This window comes from Molossus molossus, unplaced genomic scaffold (assembly GCF_014108415.1).
Source record: "Molossus molossus isolate mMolMol1 unplaced genomic scaffold, mMolMol1.p scaffold_m16_p_18, whole genome shotgun sequence".
Lineage (NCBI taxonomy): Eukaryota > Metazoa > Chordata > Mammalia > Chiroptera > Molossidae > Molossus > Molossus molossus.
Genome location: NW_023425353.1, coordinates 27,923,298 through 27,935,978, shown reverse-complemented (window position 1 = coordinate 27,935,978; position 12,681 = coordinate 27,923,298). Strand labels below are relative to the sequence as shown.

Genomic DNA, 12,681 nt, shown 5'->3' with positions numbered 1-12,681 from the left:
AACATGACCCCAGGTGAACCTGCCCCCAAAGTCCATACTCTCAGGCTCCACACTGAAAGTGACACTGTGACAAAGAAGCAAGCTTTCCTCCCCTTTGGTATTGCTATTCTATGGTCCCTGCTAACTCATACTCCATGACTTTCGTCCCCAGGAAAAGCCTGACAAACCTCCGCCATAAGCCATCTGCTATACAGCTTGGCTAATGCAGTTACATTTTCACTTTCAAATTTCCATGTAGCCCACTTAGAACTTTTCTTATTTTGAGCAAAGAACACATACAGAAAACTGTTCCACTTTGTGTAACCTAGATTTTCCACATCTATTTGAGCAGAGGGCCCATTTTTTCTAATATCTAGTAATAGCCTGTGGATGAGCACCCTTCAGAACACAAGCTAGAACACAATGCCTTAATCCATTCACTGCTCTAATAGGCAACTGACTTGAAGAATGCTCCCCTCTCCAGCAAGCCACAGAAACGGACTCTAACAAACCTCCCACCTTCTAGGTGACTTTTAGCCCATTAATCTACTCAGCATGCGGCCCAGAGGCTGCAGTGCCAACTTTGCCAGAATGGGGCATGCTATGAGCCTGAGGGCCACCTCCTCTTTGGCCTGAGGCTATCTTCATAAAAGGAAGCTCTAATGTGCCCATGAAGGAAAGAAGTCTTTTCCTGCCATGAAAACCTGTCCCAGGGTCATATCTTGACTGGTTGCCTGCATCTGCATACAGATAGACTGATGGGTGACCTAAAAGAGCACTCACCTGTCCATTCTTCAGGCCCACTAACAGACCTTCCCTTCCTGGAGGGCCACCAATCACCTTGATGTAGCGAATGAGGGACTCCATCTGCCACTCCCGCTCCTTCACTCCACTGAAGGACAGGCACTGTAGCCGTTTCTCCTAGAAAGCAAACCACCTCTGCATGGATATTCAACAGAATAAGTGTTCCCCAGCCCTCTCAAGGAGGTCTCCTGCCTCTGAGGGATGAACACAACTTCACATTTAGGATCTATCTAACCTAGTCCCCATGACTGGTATCGTTAATCCTTCATGAAAGTCTTCCCACCGAGCCTATCTCAGATCTGTGCAGACCTCTAAGCAGCTAAAAGCACACCTGTTTACCACTTCTATCCTATAATCTATGGCACTCCTAAACTGCTTGAAGTTCTAGATTTTTTGAGATATTTTAATAGTATTTTATATTCAGTGATTCCTAAAGAAATCTATTTTATCACTTTCAATAGGCCTAGTTTCATGAAACCAAATCCACCTCTACTTTCAAGAAGGATGCTGGGTTGGCCTTCTCCCAAAGTCTTTTCAAACTTCTCTTGGCATTGACCTAGACATTTTCTAGGAAGCTCTAAACTGAGAAATATTTTTCTGTGAAAAAAATCTATCAGAAAGTAAAAACTTCCTTTACTGTTTTGAATTAAAATATTTTTATTGTTGTTGTTTAACTGAAGGCTATAATAATTTTTTATGTGTATATTTACCAAAAAAAATTCAATCTTCATTTTGTGGGATATCAATTTAGGCTTTAAGTCATTAAAATATACATAATCCCAGTACAACGAAGTACTTTGCAGTACAAAAAAAAAAAAGCATTCTCTAGTTTATAGCCCATGATTTTCTAGTAAAGTCTGAATCATAGATGTCAATAAAATAAAAGCAATAATCAATTCCTAATAACCAAAACCCCTGAGTCAGGTACCCTATCCTTAGAGGAAGCATGAGATGGATTCAGCCCAAACTGCTGCTGCTTACCTGGCAAAGGATGATGTGATCAGCACACACCACCAGGAGGTTGCATTCAAACTTCTTGATAATCTTCTCCTTCACCCGATAATGCATGTCTGACGAATCATCTGAATACAACTCATAGATGAGGATTTTCTCTGGCAGTTGGATAGCTAATCGATTTTTGTAGATGGCAATTTTCTTGACAAGCTCTTTGCATTTAATCCGAACTGTCAAAGAAAAAAAAATTCAGTTCTAGCAAGAGGTTGTTAAGTAAGGTAGAAGGCAAAGAAATGAAAAGCTATCATTTACTTAATGCTACTGGCAATCAAAGGAGACACTCTCATCAAAAAAATCTTTACAGAGTGTCTAATATGTACAATCAGCTCTGCTAAACACTGGGATCCAAAGTCATATATAATCTTTGTGGTCCAGAGCTTACAATTGAGTATGGAAAATCAAATTCTTAGTGCTACTACCACTTGCTGAACATAAATCTAAACTCCTGGGGTGGTGGGGGGAGGGAAGAGATAAACCACAGAACTTATATGGATGTATGCATAACCAATGGACATGGACAACAAAGTCGGGAATGGGGCGGGAGGGATGGGGAGAAGGGTGTCAATGGGGGTAAATAAGGAAAAACATCTGTAACAAAAATAAAATTTAAAAAAAATAAAAATAAAAATAAACTCCTCTGCATGGCACTAATGGCCCCTGATGATCAGAAGCCTGCCTGAGTGACTGCCCACACCTCTGACTACTCCTCAAACACCACTCTTGACAACAGGAAACCATGTGTAATGTTTAGTACACACTAGGCTCTCACGCTCACTACACACCAGGTAGAGAAAATGTCTCCAGAGGGATGCTGTGGAGCTGCCCAAGTGGCTACATCCTCACCATCACAGTTGGAATCTTCAAACAGAGGTGCTCCCAGATGGGGACCAAAGGATGTCTGTCATCTGACTCTACAAGACAATTCCCAACCAGAATCCCTACACACAGGCATCCGGCAATGTGCCGTGTCCAGTACATCTGGATATGAACACACTTGAAACAAGTGGATCCTTAGCCTATTTAACCAGCCCAGCAACAAGTGGACAGAAGAGAAGACTGAGTTTAGACTGACTGCACTAGGACTGGAACCCTACTCTGACTGAGCCTGTGGTGACCCACTGCACCTGCTATCTCTGGGGCAAGAACCTGCCAGAAGGCAAGTGGAGTTGGAGCTGAGGGAGAAGTACCTTAGAAGTGCCTCTGACCAGAGAGGATGCAGGTCCACAAAGACTCATGCAGGTCAGCCACCCACACTCTGGTTTGTTACATATTATCCTGCCTTAGTTAGGGAGTCCATGTTCCCCTGGAGTTATCTGAAAAATCTTGTGAGTCTGTGTTTTTTTTTGTTTTTGAGAGAGGGTTTCTTGCTTTCATTAGATTCTCAAAAACATCTACATTCTCCTCTTAACCCTACCTCACAAAAAGAGCAAGAACCAGTGGTCCAACGTGTTTCCAAGGAGAAACATTCGCTACCATTTCACTTGCCCTGTTAGCTGCCCTCTCAACCTACTCCTTCTCCCAGTATCTGGAGGGCAGAGGGGCTCTACCTGCCTTTTACCTTTCTGCTCCGTGATCAGGTGCTGCACAATGACATCAGTCATGCTATCCCTGTATGCATACCGGTCCTTGTAGAGCCCATGGACAGTGCTAAAAATAATCAGGTAGAAGGAAATGGTGCCATCCTGGCAGCCTACCACCTGCAGGGAAAGAGAGTTGTCAATTTCTAGCTCTCTGAGAAGAAAGAGTCTACCCTCCCATTTGTTAGGAACAAACATCAATGATCTGGCTAAACATGCCTGATGTTCACTGCCTACTCAGGCAATGGCCCAACAAAATGAATTTCCTCTTCTTACCACATAGTTGGAATCAGGTTTCACTTTACACGTCCACACCCAGGAGTTCTGCTCCCCAACAGTCCCAAGCCGCACTCCATCCTTGGTGAAAAGGGATACTTGCTTGTCTGACCCCCCCAGCAAAATGTACTCCCCTTTAGTAAAGTAGCTGATGCAGCAGGGGTCAAAGTTCAGTGACCGATCCTTCCCAATCTGAGGAAAGAGAACACACACCAAAGGAGAACCACTTCTGAATCAATAATAATTGCAATAAAATTAAGGGTTTTTCTTATCGACTTTAATGGGGGAGTTGGAAGACAGAGGGGAGTTGGAAGACAGAGGGGAGCTGGCCGGCCTTATTTCCTGTGATTCCATCGTGAACACTGGCCAGCCTCCTCTGGAGCACCCTACTCTTCCCCTCCACACAGCCAAATCCTGGACTACTAGAACCAGCGGCATCTTCCCCAGTCCCACCTAACTGCTCCAGGAGTGTGTGTCTTTGCTCCTCAGTCAATCTGAACCCACGGATAGTCTTTTTCCTATAGGCCCTCCTCCACACATAGTGCTTCTAGAGTTCAATGGTTCCCCTCAGCTTCTTTGTTCTTTCTCTTTTTTATTATTTCACAAAGCTAAATTTATTCAATTTCAAAAACTATCCTTTATTCTGAAACTACAATCATCCTACTTCTTTTTGTAACAACTTTATTGAGGTATAATTTACAAACCATACAATTTGCCCATTGAAAGTGGACAATTCAAGACTTCTAGTCAAGATGGTGGTGTAGGTAAAGGCGGTATCGCATCCTCCCACAACCACATCAAAGTTACAACTAAACTACAGAACAACCATCATTCAAAACCACCTGAAATCAAGCTGATGGAAGTCCTACAACTACAGAATTAAAGCAGCAGCCACATCCAGACTGGTAGGAGGGGTGGAGGGGCGGAGGCGCGAGGGGCATCAGTGAGACGGGCTGGTCCCACACCCACGTGTGGCAGATAAAAATCAGGAGGACACCTTGGCTGGGAAGGTCCTTCCTGAGGACTGAGGGGTCCCCGTCCGACACCAGGTGCCCCACTCAGGGTTCCAGTGCCAGGAAGAGAAGTCCCCATAACTTCTAGTTGGAAAAACCAGCAGGAACTGAGGCTCAGGGAAGCTGAAGCGGCTGGAACCCTGGCAGCTCCTTAAAGAGCCCGCACACGAACTTATCAGACTCTCTCCCTCTAAGCTTGGAGGGAAGGCAGCTCGAGGGGCACCAGAGACTTACAGTGAAGAACTGAGCTGTTTGGCACTGGAGCGAGGACTGGAGAGGGGGCTTTCTCTGGGACAAACGTGCTGTTAGAGGCCTTTGTTCCTTTGGTGAGCCCTTCCCTGGGGCGGCAGACAGTCACCATACCTGGGACTCCAGCAACCTGGCTCACACTGTAGCCCCGCCCTGGTGACTCCCTGAGGCCCCGCCCCACCCAACTTTCAGGCCCACCCAAGCTGTTGCCACTTGCTTAACCATAGGATGGGCCTGTCTTGGATCCTGCTTCAGGTTTTTCCTAAATTCTTTCAAACGAGCAAATCTGGTCTCAGCTAGCCCCATACCTCTCGTTAAGTAATACACAGAAACAAACACAGGGAGGCAGCCAAAATGAGGAGACAAAGAAACAGGTCCCAAATGAAAGAACAGAACAAAACCCCAAGAAAAGAACTAAGCGAAATGGAGATAAGCAACCTAGCAGATGCTGAGTTCAAAATACTGCTTATAAGGATGCTCAATGAACTCAGTGAGAACCTCAGTGAACTTAGTGAGGGCCTCAAGAGCATAAAAAAGGGCCAGTCAGAATTGAAGGAGGCATTAACTGAAATAAAGAATAATTTACACAGATTCAATAGTAGAGTACGTAAATCCAGGAAGCAAACCATCGATTTGGAATATAAGGAAGCAAAAAACGCCCAACCAGAAGAGCAAAAAGAAAAAAGAATCCAAAAAAATGAGGATAGTGTAAGGACCCTCTGGGACAACTTCAAGCGTGCCAACATTCATTCGCATCTTGGGGGTGCCAGAAGTAGGAGAGAACAAGAAATCGAAAACCTGTTTGAAACAATAATGGCAGAAAACTTCCCTAACTTGGTGAAGGAACAGACATACAAGTCCAGGAAGCACAGAGAGTCCCAAATAAGATGAACCCCAAGAGACCCACACCAAGACACATCATCATCAAAATGCAAAAGGTTCAAGACAAAGAGTAAATCTTAAAAGCAGCAAGAGAAAGGCAGCTAGTTACCTACAAGGGAGTTCCCATAAGGCTGTCAGCTGATTTCTCAAAAGAAACTATGCAGGCCAGAAGGGAGTGGCAAGAAATATTCAAAGTGATGAAAAGCAAGAACCTACAACCAAGATCACTCTATTCTGCAAAGCTGTCATTTAGAATCGATGGCCTTATAAAGAGTTTTCCAGCCCTGGCCGGTTTGGCTCAGCGGTTAGAGCGTCGGCCTGCGGTCCGGAGAGACCCAGGTTCGGTTCCCGCTAAGGGCGCGTACCTTGGTTGCAGTTTGTCCCCGGCCCTGGTTGGTCGTGCGGGTGGCAGCCACTCGATGTGTCCCTTCACGTCGATGTTTCTCTCTCTCTCTCTGTTCCTCTCTCTCCCTCCCACTCTATCTGTACAAAAAATGGAAAAATATCCTCGGGTGAGGATAAAAAATAAAAAAAATAAAAAAGAGTTTCCCAGACAAGGAAAAGTTAAAGGAGTTCATCACCACCAAACCATTATTATATGAAATGATGAAGGGTCTTTTTGAAGAAAAAGATAAAATATATGAACAAACAAAATGGCAATGAATACATATCTATCAACAATGGAATCTACAAACAAAATGAACAGGTACAACAGAAACATTCTCATAGATACAGAGAACATTTTGCTGGTTGCCAGATGGGAGGGGGTTTGGGGGAATGGGTGAAAAAGGTGAAGGGATTAAGAAGTACAAATTGGTTGCTAGACTGACAAACCTCAAAGGGAAAGGGGTTGGGGGGGGGAGAGAAATAAACCAAAGAACTTATATGCATAACCAATGTACACAGACAATAGTGTGGGAAAAGGCAGGAGGGGCGGAGGGAATAGGGAGGAGGGGGTCAATGGGGGAAAAATGAGGAACATCTGTAATACATTCTACATTCAACAATAAAGATTTAAAAAAAAAGAAAGTGGACAATTCATTGGCTTTTAATATATTTAGAGTTGTGCAACCATCATCACTAATTCCTGGACATTTCCATTACCCCAGAAACAAATTCTATACCTGTCAGTAGTTAATCCCAATTCCCCACCCTTTCCATTCCCTGGCACCCACTAATATACTTTGTGTCTATATATTTGCCTATGCTGGACTTTTCATATAAACAAAAATCATACAATATGTAGCCTTTTATGACTGGTTCATCTGTGTTGTAGTATGTATCAGCTCTTCATTTCTTTTCATTGCTGAATAATATTCCATGACATGACTACATCACATTTTATTCATACAATCATCAGTTAAAGGCCATTTGTATTTTTCTGTTATGAATATGCTGCTAGGAACATTTGTGTACAAGTTTTCATAGATGAAGACATATGTTTTCATCTTTTTTGGATATATATACTGATGAGTGGAACTGCTGGGTCATATAGTAACTTTATGTTTAACCTTCTGAGGAACTGCCACTTTTCCAAAGTGACATGCCATTTTATATTCTTTTTTTAAATTTTTTTTTCTTTATTGATTTTACAGAGAGAGGAAAGGAGAGGGAGAGAGAACATCGATTGGCTGCTTCCTGCATGCCCCCCACTGGGGATCGGGCCCACAACCCAGGCATGTGCCCTGACTGGGAATCGAACCGGTGACCTCTTGGTGGATGGGTCAATGCTCAACCACTGAGCCATACCAGCCAGGTGATATATTCTTGCCAGTAGTATTTAAGGGTCTCAATTTCTCCATCCTAGTAGGAGTGAAGTGGTATCTCATCATGATTTTATTTTATTTTTTTGTTAATCCTCATCCAGGAATATTTTCCCATTGATTTTTAGAGAGTGAAAGGGAGGATGAGAGAGAGAGAGAAATCAATGTGAGAGAGACACATCAATTGGTTGCCTCCTACACGACCCTGACCAGGGCCAGGGATTGAACCTGCAATCCAGGTACATGCCCTTAACCAGAACTGAACCTTCGACCCTTTGGTCCATAGGCTGCTACTCTAACCACTAAACCAAACCAGTCAGGGCCTCATTTTAATTTTAATTTTTTTTAAAAAATATTTTTTCTTTATTGATTTTAGAGAGAAAGTAAGAGAGAGGGAGAGAGAGACAGAAACATTAATGAGATAGAACATCGACTGGCTGCCTCCTGCACACCCCCCACTGGGGACTAGACCCATAACCTGGGCATGTGCCCGGACCCGGAATTGAACCGGTGACCTCTTGGTGCATGGGTCGACCTCAACTGGTGAGCCACACTGGCTGGGCAGGCCTCATTGTGATTTTAATTTGCATTTCCCTGGTAGCTAATGATGTTGAGCATCTTTTCATATGCATATTGGCCACATGTCTATCTTGTTTGGAGAAATGTCCATTCAGTCTATTCATATCCTTTTCCATTTTTTTATTGGGTTGTCTTTTTATTATTGAGTTGTAGGGGTTCTTTATATATTCTAGATTCAAGTCCCTTCTGACATATGATTTGTAAATATTTTCTCCTGTTCTGTGAGTTCCCTTTTCACTTTTGATGATGTACCCTCAGCTTTTAAGATAAAGGTCTAACACCTAAGCTCAGATCCCAAGATCCTCAGCCAAAATGAACTTTTTATAGTTTCCCAGGTGAATCATGGTCTTTTAGGCCTCTTTGTCCTCTCCACACCAACGCAGCCCCAGCCAACAGTGCCCTTTCCTCCCCTTCTCTATCAATTGTCACCTCCTCCAGGAAACATCCCCCAATCTCTCTGCCTCAGCCAATGCCTGACTTAGACCCACCTCTTCTGTGTTCCCAGGGCCCCTGTGTTCTCCTCTCCCATAGCACCTCTCTCACTGTTCTGTAGTTAAAAGTTTAAATTGTTATCACAAGACAAATCTGATAAACATTCTATTATGGATTCTACCACCAGTCTGCCTGGATTCTAAACCAGGCTAACTAAACTGCATGGCTTTAGGCAGTTACTGAACCTCTCTGTGCCTCAATTGTCTTACATGTAAAGTGCTGGTAACAGTACCTACGTCATAATGTTGTTAAAAGGAATTAAAGAATTAGCCTTGTAAAGAGTTTATATAATGGCCCTAGCTGGTTTGGCTCAGCGGTTAGAGCGTCGGCCTGCGGTCCTGAGAGACCCAGGTTCGGTTCCCGCTAAGGGCACGTACCTCGGTTGCAGTTTGTCCCCGGCCCTGGTTGGTTGTGCGGGTGGCAACCACTCGATGTGTCCCTTCACATCGATGTTTCTCTCTCTCTGTTCCTCTCTCTCCCTCCCACTCTACCTGAACAAAAAATGGAAAAATGTCCTTGGGTGAGGATAAAAAAAAAAAAAAAAGAGTTTATATAATGTCTGAAATTCAATAAATGTTAGCTGCTATATTATTATTATGCCAGATCCCTTTAAATATCAAACACTTAAAATGCCAAAAATACAAAAATTATGCCTAAGCCTAACACAAAAGTGTAGGTTTGATTTACTTCATTATCCCATATTTAATTCTAAATCTTTCCAGAGTTAAGAATATGTATACACTAAGAAAATAATTTTACTGTCCCAAACAAGTTGGGGGTTAACTTCTCAGCAGACTGAGGTTGTTTATCAGTCAAAGACCCTGAGCCACAATATAAACTGTGCTGCATGCATACATATTTCCCATGGCCCTGACTACCATATTGACCTCTTTTTTATTGAAACTATGGCCATAACATCCCGTTCACTTCTAGTGTAGTGTGGTTATTTGTTCCAGGGAACTTCTAATACCCATCCTCAGTGCCTGGCACACAGTAGGTGTGCCAATAAATATTTGTTAAGTAATGATGGACATACATTAAGTGGATGAATAGACAAAGCCAGGGAAACTAGATGCCAGATAATTAAAATAATGGTTCTGAGAAAATAGCCATAGGAAACTAAGAAAATTCTTTTTTATTCATAATCTTTATCTTTACTTGACTACAAAAAAAATGACCAGTGGTAAGATGAGGCAGAAGAAATGGCTCAAAAGCTAAGCTACACATACCTGAAACCCCCACTTCTAGCATGATGTTTTGAGAAATAAGGATGCTGTTACACAAAAGGCTCCATTGAAATGGCTGCGTTTCTCATTTGCTTGGCTGTGGTAGTAAGCCACTGCCACTACCTTTGCTCTAATCCTCAGTGTCTCCAGTCTACTAACAGGCTTCCTACCAATAGGCTCTCTCTATTTTAATCCACCCTCCACAGAAACAAGGAATTCTTCTGAAACAGGAATCTGACCAAGTCATTCCCTACTTAAATCTATGGCTCCTGAATACTCACAGTATATGGTCAAACTGTGACCATATACTGTGGTCAAACTCCCTATTCACACTACAATCTTGTCGCCATTTTTCTTTCCAGCACCATCTTCTCTCCACAAATCTTGGGATCCAGTTACCCCAAACACCTCACGGTTCCCTGAGTTGTCATCTATTTTTATTTCTTCTTGCCTTTGCAGATGCTATTTTCTCTGCCTGAAACACCATTTCCAATGTACTCTGCCTAGCAAACTTCTGCTTATCCTGCTCAAAGTCACTTCTAGAAAATCCTCTATCTCCACCAAGCAGTGATGTCACCCTCTTTGTGTCCCTATAGCTATCTATCTGTACAGCTCTCATTACATATCGCACTGCACTGGGACCACTGGCTACGGAGTATGTCCCCACCAGCCTATGAACTCTGGCAGAGCAGAAGCATTAACTTATATAGCTCAATGTCAGTGGCTCCTAACACAAGTAAAGGGATGTCTAAGTGGGTACTTATAAATGTGGTAGGATGAATAAAGAAAATAGAGGAAGGCAGGGTCATGATCAAGACCAAGGCTTTATTGTCAGACCAATCTGGGTTTCAATCCCAGGTGCCACCATTTACTAGCAGTGTGAAACCTCAGGAGATAGATAGATAGATAGATAGATAGATAGATAGATAGATAGATAGATATAGATATATCTATATTTATATCTATATCTATTTTTCTGGTTAATCCTCACCCAAGGATATTTTCCATTGATTTTTAGATAGAGTGGAAGGAAGGAAGGAAGGAAGGAAGGAAGGAAGGAAGGAAGGAAGGAAGGAAGGGAGAGAGAGAGGGACACATCGATTGGTTGCCTCCCACACAGCCCCCATCGAGGTCTGGGGGTAGAACCTGCAACCCAGGCATGTGCACTTGACAGGAATTGAACCTGAGACCTTTGGTCCAAGGGCCAAAGCTCTAACCTCTCAGCCAAACCAGCCAGGGAAAACTTCAGGCATAATATATTTCTTTCATTGTTCTGAGTCTTGTCTACTCATTTCTAAAAAGTTGATTATCGCCCAGCCGGTGTGGCTTACTGGTTGAGCGTTGACCCATGCAACAAGAGGTTGCCAGTTTGATTGCCGGTCAGGGCACATGCCCAGGTTGTGGGCCAAATCCCCAGTTGAGGGCCTGCAGGAGGTGGCCAATTAATGCGCTCTCTCATCGACGTTTCTTTCTCCTTCTCTCTCCCTTCCTCTCTAAAATCAATAAAGAAAAAATATTTTAAAAAAATAAAAAGTTGATCATCAAAGTACCTACTTCACATGGTTTTATTAGAATTCAATGAGATAAAGGATACACAGCCCAGAGCACAGTGCTTGGTATCACAGCAAATGCTCAATAAAGAGAAGCAAACAATAATGTTATAATTACTATATTATAATACAATCTCAGACAGTGAAAAACTATAATAGGCATGATTATAACTATATCTCCCACTAGGTTTGTACAGAGCTACATACCTGTTTTCCACTCAGTTGGTAGAAAGAAAGTTTCTGCCCCCAATCAGCTACAGCCAGGATGTCATTATGTTCCTCTCTAATCAACAGAAGACAAAAGAGGTTATGTGGGGCCATGGTCTGCTGATGAGTTAGCCCTAAGGGTTTAACAAACAACAGGAAAAAGCAAGCCCTGGCCAGCCTGTCATATCGGCAAATGCTGTACAGCGGTACTAAGGCCAAAAGTTGTAACGTGGGCCAACCCATCAATCAGTCCAATAGGATGAGGCTCGGCTGGGTTCAGCCCTCCTGGGATCTGTTATTTCACTAAATGCCCTACCATGAGCTTGTGGCGCTGGGACATGGCCACAGTGAAGAAACTAAACCCCTCATTTCAAATCTTCGTGTGAAGCAACACTAAGAAAGGGCAAGGCTACAAATTTAAGAGCGCTTTATTGTTATGTACTATAAAATATAGGGAGATGGTAGAGAAATGTCTCTTGCAGTGGGAAGGCATAAATTGTCTGACTTTTTTAACAGACAGAGGAAGCCTTGCTTGCTCTCTTGAAGAGGGAAAATTAATACCTAAACTAGGTCGTCTCACAGTTGTGAAATGATTTCTGAATGGATCTAATAAAAGAAGAGTAATGGGCTCTCTAAAGATCAACTGTCTTTGAAACTGAGTCCCTATCAGGATCAGTGCCTTGAGACCAGGTCTATAGAACCAGCACGCAGGAGAAATCTCATCAGCTGAGGCTGGGAATCTAGTTTAAGGGAGAGATGTTCCCCACCCTTGAGGCCCAGTCTTAACCCACCTAACGTTGCCTCTGCTTTGTTTATTAAGTCCAGCTTTCCTAAGCCCAAGGCCTTGGGTCACCTGACAGTACCATTAAGATATGCAGGCCAGGAATGGTGTAGCCTTATCTGCAAAACCTAGCCAAGAGTGGCAAAGTGGCAAAACCACAGGCACTAATTCACAACTAAAGGAAAAAGACAAAGACCAAGAGTGAAGTTAACAGGAAGGGACCTGCAGGGAAACTGTGTGATTGGCACTGAAATCCAAACACAGTCTAGGAGCCCAACCTGTAGTGAGC

General features: G+C 43.2%; 1 protein-coding gene across 2 annotated transcripts in view; it reads right to left on the bottom strand.

Annotated features, from left to right (window-relative positions):
- Positions 1 to 12,681, bottom strand: part of IFT122 (intraflagellar transport 122) — a 77,970-nt gene that overhangs the window by 39,379 nt on the left and 25,910 nt on the right. For both annotated transcript variants that reach the window (XM_036266709.1, XM_036266710.1), the window contains 5 exons: positions 11,612 to 11,687; positions 3,651 to 3,842; positions 3,356 to 3,494; positions 1,765 to 1,967; positions 763 to 900 (listed from right to left, as the gene is read on the bottom strand). In XM_036266709.1, coding sequence (XP_036122602.1) covers positions 763 to 900; positions 1,765 to 1,967; positions 3,356 to 3,494; positions 3,651 to 3,842; positions 11,612 to 11,687 — 748 coding nt within the window. The remainder of the gene's footprint in view (positions 1 to 762; positions 901 to 1,764; positions 1,968 to 3,355; positions 3,495 to 3,650; positions 3,843 to 11,611; positions 11,688 to 12,681) is intronic.